Source organism: Arachis hypogaea, chromosome 11 (assembly GCF_003086295.3).
Source record: "Arachis hypogaea cultivar Tifrunner chromosome 11, arahy.Tifrunner.gnm2.J5K5, whole genome shotgun sequence".
NCBI classification, from domain to species: domain Eukaryota; kingdom Viridiplantae; phylum Streptophyta; class Magnoliopsida; order Fabales; family Fabaceae; genus Arachis; species Arachis hypogaea.
In genome coordinates, this window is record NC_092046.1 from 14803020 (window position 1) to 14808022 (window position 5003).

At 36.0% G+C, this 5003-nt stretch overlaps 1 protein-coding gene across 2 annotated transcripts; it reads right to left on the bottom strand.

Annotated features, from left to right (window-relative positions):
• Positions 1-610: 610 nt before the first annotated feature.
• On the bottom strand, positions 611-4075 carry LOC112720356 (uncharacterized). Of its 2 annotated transcripts, XM_025771271.3 has the most exons (4): positions 3210-4075; positions 1965-3046; positions 1844-1873; positions 611-1438 (listed from the first exon to the last, which is right to left on the bottom strand). In XM_025771271.3, exons 1-3 carry the CDS (start codon positions 3909-3911, stop codon positions 1846-1848), a joined length of 1812 nt encoding a protein of 603 aa, XP_025627056.1. In that variant the 5' UTR covers positions 3912-4075; the 3' UTR covers positions 611-1438; positions 1844-1845. The 2 variants fall into 2 exon arrangements, with proteins under 2 accessions (XP_025627056.1, XP_072062603.1); XM_072206502.1 differs by lacking the exon at positions 1844-1873 and having other exon boundaries at positions 3210-4063.
• Between the last annotated feature and the right edge of the window lie 928 nt (positions 4076-5003).

The following is a 5003-nucleotide window of genomic DNA, read 5'->3' on the forward strand; positions in this document are numbered from 1 at the left end:
CACCTACAAATGGAAAAGAAAAAAAAATCGTTACTATAAGAGGTCGAACCTCGTACACAGCAGGTCGAGTAAATCAACCAAACCAAAAGAAAGCTGCTCTTTCCAAAAAATTTTCTACAGTGCAGCCAAATAGTGCCTCTCTTATGCACCATCGCTGCATTAAAGCAACATCATTAGGGGCAATACAATACATAAACAAAAAGGTAACAGCCACAATAATAAAGAGAAGTCTTGTAGGATCTTTCATCATTAAACTTCCTTAAACGTTTCAAGCACCAAACTCGCAAGAAAGTCAAAAGGCAAACCTTTTTCAACAAAACGGAAAAAGGACAATGATAGTGGAGGTAAAACCTCAATAAAAACAACCAGCAGTCCCAGGTAAACAGAAATGAGAGTTCACGAAAAAGAGAAAATGAAAACCAACCTCGAAGAAAATTGTGAAAAAAGGGAAAGCACGTCTAAACAGCAAAAACACGGACGATCCTTTTCACGCTGGCAAAAGCAAAATTCTTCGAAAGACCAAGATAAAAAAATCTTAGAAGAAACAACCAGCAGTCCCAGGCAAACAAAAATGAGAAATCACAAAAAAGAGAAAACCAAAACCAACCTCTAAGAAGATAAAGAAAATTCGTAACATTAAGAAAATACTATCACCGAATTATAATCATCGACCAAGAGTCCAAAATTTGTTATGTTATTTTATGAGTTAATAGTCAAAATCGTCTCTAAAAGATACCTCGATCTCCATATTCATCCCTGAAAGATAAAGTTAATCAAAATCGTCCTTGAAAGATGACGGACATGACCACGTTCGTCCTTCCGTCATCTCCTTCGCTGATGTGGCTAACATTGGGTGACGTGTTTCGTTAACTACCCACGTGGACGACGCCTACGTGTACGCTATTGTTGCTGACAAGATAAGTATGTGAAAACAATTCAAATTAATCCCTTGGATGATGAACCCTAATCCTAAATTTGATGATAAATAAGTCACGGTCAACAATCATATGGCCATATAGTTGGGTAGAACTTGGAATTGTTGTGTTGCCGAGAGGATGGAGACGGGAAATGGAGGTCGTAGTGGTGGTGTGTCGTTTCCGTCACACGACAGCAATGGTTCCAACGCTTCAATGCGAATGAGGAGGAAGACTCATGAGGAATCATGTTTCTGCGGGTTGAAGGCTGTGATAAAAAAAATCTGGGATAACAGAAAACCCAGATAGATTATTCCATGCATGTTCAAGATACCGGGTGAGTGGTGTTGAAAAAGTTCAAGGTTTTCCATCTTGTTATGTGTTATTGGGTGTTTTTTCATTGTTTTCTTCTCTGATTTATCAATTTGCAAAAGGACAGTCACTGTAATTACTTTAACACAATTAATCTTGGTCGCTTTCTAACTGCCCATCATCATTAATAGTTTGGAGATCAAGATTGAAACCTGAAAATCAAGAGTACAATAGCAATTAACAAATTAATTTGCATTCCTTCCTTCTTCAGGAGCATGAGTGCCACCAACAAGAAGCACCCTCAAACATAATGGAATATTGGAACCAAGTGCAAAAATATACAGATCAGTAAAACCATTAAGCGAAGATGAGCAGACCTATCATTAAATTTAAGCACATTTTCAATAAAATTGGATAGCATTAATTTTGTTGAATATACATTTATTTGTTGCTAGATTCTGACAATTTTATGGTGAGTATATTCATTAGTTAAAATATTAAAAAATAATGGCCATTCAAGGTGTAATTTTTCTTTCAGGATTTGGGAGTTTTCAATTTTAGGATACTGTGCAAATATTCTTCTTTAATTTCAATGTCTTAAACAAAGAATTTCTTACAATTATTGGTCTTCATCTCCAACAGCAAACCTGTCCAGTGTCCACAGAGATAAAGAAGTAAATATCAAAGCTCAATGAACACGGTCAAGAAGTTTAAAGAGAGAAAGAGGGGCATACTCACATATAAAGATTTACATAATCACCAAGGTTAAGATTACCCTTGGATTCAATCTTGGCAGAAAAAGTTTTGAGTTGGAGCTTGACTCTGGCATAAGAAACAACCCCAGAACCAGAGTTAGTAGATGGCTCTCCCTCGAAAACATTTCCAGGTTCCATGAACATATAAATCAAACTTTCATCGCTAGTGTTGTGGCAACAAAAAATATACGTTACTTCTGCGGTCTTGTCCAAACCATCCACCCCCACCGTTGCCACAACATTCATCTTAGATAAATCATAAATATGCCACATTGGAGCGAAGTCAACAATCAGAAGATAATGACTGCATCCCAAACGAACAAGTTTCCTTGGACAAGATTCAGGAACTGGCGGAAAATTCCAATCAAGGTATTCCCAATTGTTAGCCTTGACGTCATATGACATGAGCCCTTGATGTTTATCACCACAAGAATACAATACAATGTGGGTCTTCTTGTGAGGCTTGGTGCTGTCCTCCCACAGAAAGTAAGAGTCAGGGTTCATGCAATATGACAAGAGAGCACTTTCGGGCACTTCCCTTGTTTCCCATAGACCTGATTTTAGGCTGTAAATATCAACCCAGCAATTTGCACTTCCAGTACCCCCAAAGATGTACAATTTGCCATCATAGGGGACTACTAAGGGTCTATCTCGGCGGCAGAACATGCTTCCACAAAACTTCCAACTCCAATTAGAACCCTCATACTTGAGGCACCACATCCTTGAGGGGTAATGATCATCCCAATTCAAACACAATTCTGGGTCAATAATATTCAGGTCACCACCACCAGCAAAGAAGAAGCTGTGACGGACAGAACAAACTCCTTGCATATATGGTAATGGACAATCGACCAATAGACCATCTCTAAGAGGCCATTTGGCAGTTACATGACCTCCATCTTCAAGATCAACAGTGCCATTCTTAATAAAGTTGGCCTCAGTTATAGTTAACATCCTGCGCATGATGGCTGATTTCCCAACATGATCTCTTTCAAGATTTATATTTTCCACAAACAGGTATAAGCGCTGCGTCATGGATAGCTTTGGATCAGAAGAACCAACATCCTGGAATTAGGGAAACAATCATATTATCTACGACAGAATCAAATCACCATAAGTTTACAGCAATTAACTATTAAATAGAAAGCTTTGCAGTGTGTTGATGATAAATTGAAACGTCATACTTATCCAGTTAAGTTTATAAGGATAAGAGGATGCAGAAACCGACCTCAGGATCATATTCCCCGCACATGGCATCAGCAGCACCTCCCGAAACAGCACCTTGCAAAACCCCAACAACACTTCCCCACCAGCTGTCAAAATCCGCGTTCAATTCAGCAGTGTCCCCCAAATCCCTAATATGATTGGCAGCCTTAGCCATCAAATTCGTGTCATCTCCAGAAGCCCCTTTGCCGGCGACAAACGCACTGAAACCGTAAGCATTCACAACTAACGATCCAAACTTATAGCCCTTCGCGTAATTGACGATCCGACCGGCGAACATCTGTGCTCCGAGAGAACGGTTGTCAGTGGAGATGAAATCTTGTCCGAGAAATTGGTTCCAAACTTCCGAAGTTGAAGCAACGAGGACGACAAGGTTCTCCTTGGGTAGGGCTTCGGGCACGTAATCCCTGGCATCTACGAGCTCCGTAACGACGCCGAACGACTCGAACAAATCGCAGAGGCACGAAGCTAGGGCTTTTGAGGTTCCGATTTGGGAAACAAATAGAATCTTGCCAGTTGGATTGCTTTTAGGTTGTTCATGATGGAGTCTTATGAGGTTCTTTTTGTGGGAGTAGAGGCGCATGAGGCGAGGCTTACAGATTAATAACACGGTTGTGGCAGTGGCCGAGACCACGGTCACGGTGGACAAGAGCAAGGGTACAGAAATATCTGCTTCTAACGACGACAACAACGAAAGTATTGCCATATTTCTTTTCTGCTTCAGAGGGTTTCCACTTTCCACCCCCCCTCCTCTTTTTTTCCCCAGTTGCTGAAGAGAGTCGGTGTGTGTTCGTTGATGGCAAAACAGAGGCGGTGGAATGAGAGAAAAGAATAAGTATGACACCAGACCCCCTCCTCTTCATTATAACATTTTTAGATTAAACTACCATTTTTATTAAAAAATATTTAAAATATTGATAAATTTATTAAAAAAAACTAATTTTATAGTCATAAATAATAGATTTTCGTTGATAAAATTATCCAAAAATTTTAAATTATCATTTAATTATTATATTAATTATCAAAAAATTCTTCTTTTATTTATATTAAGAATATTTTAAGAAATTAATTTTATAATATCTTTTATTTGATGTCTAATTTATTTTTTATAATAATTTTAAATATTTTTAATTTTCATATTTTTAAATTTAAAATTAATTATTTAATTTTTTAAATAATTAAATAATAACTTTTAAATACTGTAGTAATTAGTCAACATTATTTTAAAAATTAAGAATTTATTCTTAAAATATACATAATGATAAAACATATTTTTAATTTATTCTTAAGAATATTAAGATCAATTCTCAACCATTTATTTATATATATATATATATATATATATATATATATATATATATATATATAATTGGTATATATATATAATTGGCTTTGAATATATATAAAGGCATATTAAGTAGGACCGTTAAAATGGGATAAATTTATTGGGCCAATTTGTTTACCTATTTAAATAGGTGAGTTTTATTTTTAAAGTTAAACCTGTTTAAATTTCAGGTTAATCTGAAAAAAATGACGGGTTAAACAGGTTAAATGGGTGATCTGTTTATTTATTTTTTTTTTTTTGCATTTTTTCAAAATAAAAAATAGCACTTTTAGAGGATATTTTTTCGTTTCGATCCATCAACTAAACAAATATTATTTTTTAAAGGTTTTTTTTCTAAAAGTGATATTTTTTATCAAAATATTTTTCAAAAAATAAAATAAAAAGATAAACGAGCTGGTTCATTTAATCCATCAAGCTGACCATAAATGGCTCAGGCGAAAAAATTATGGCCCT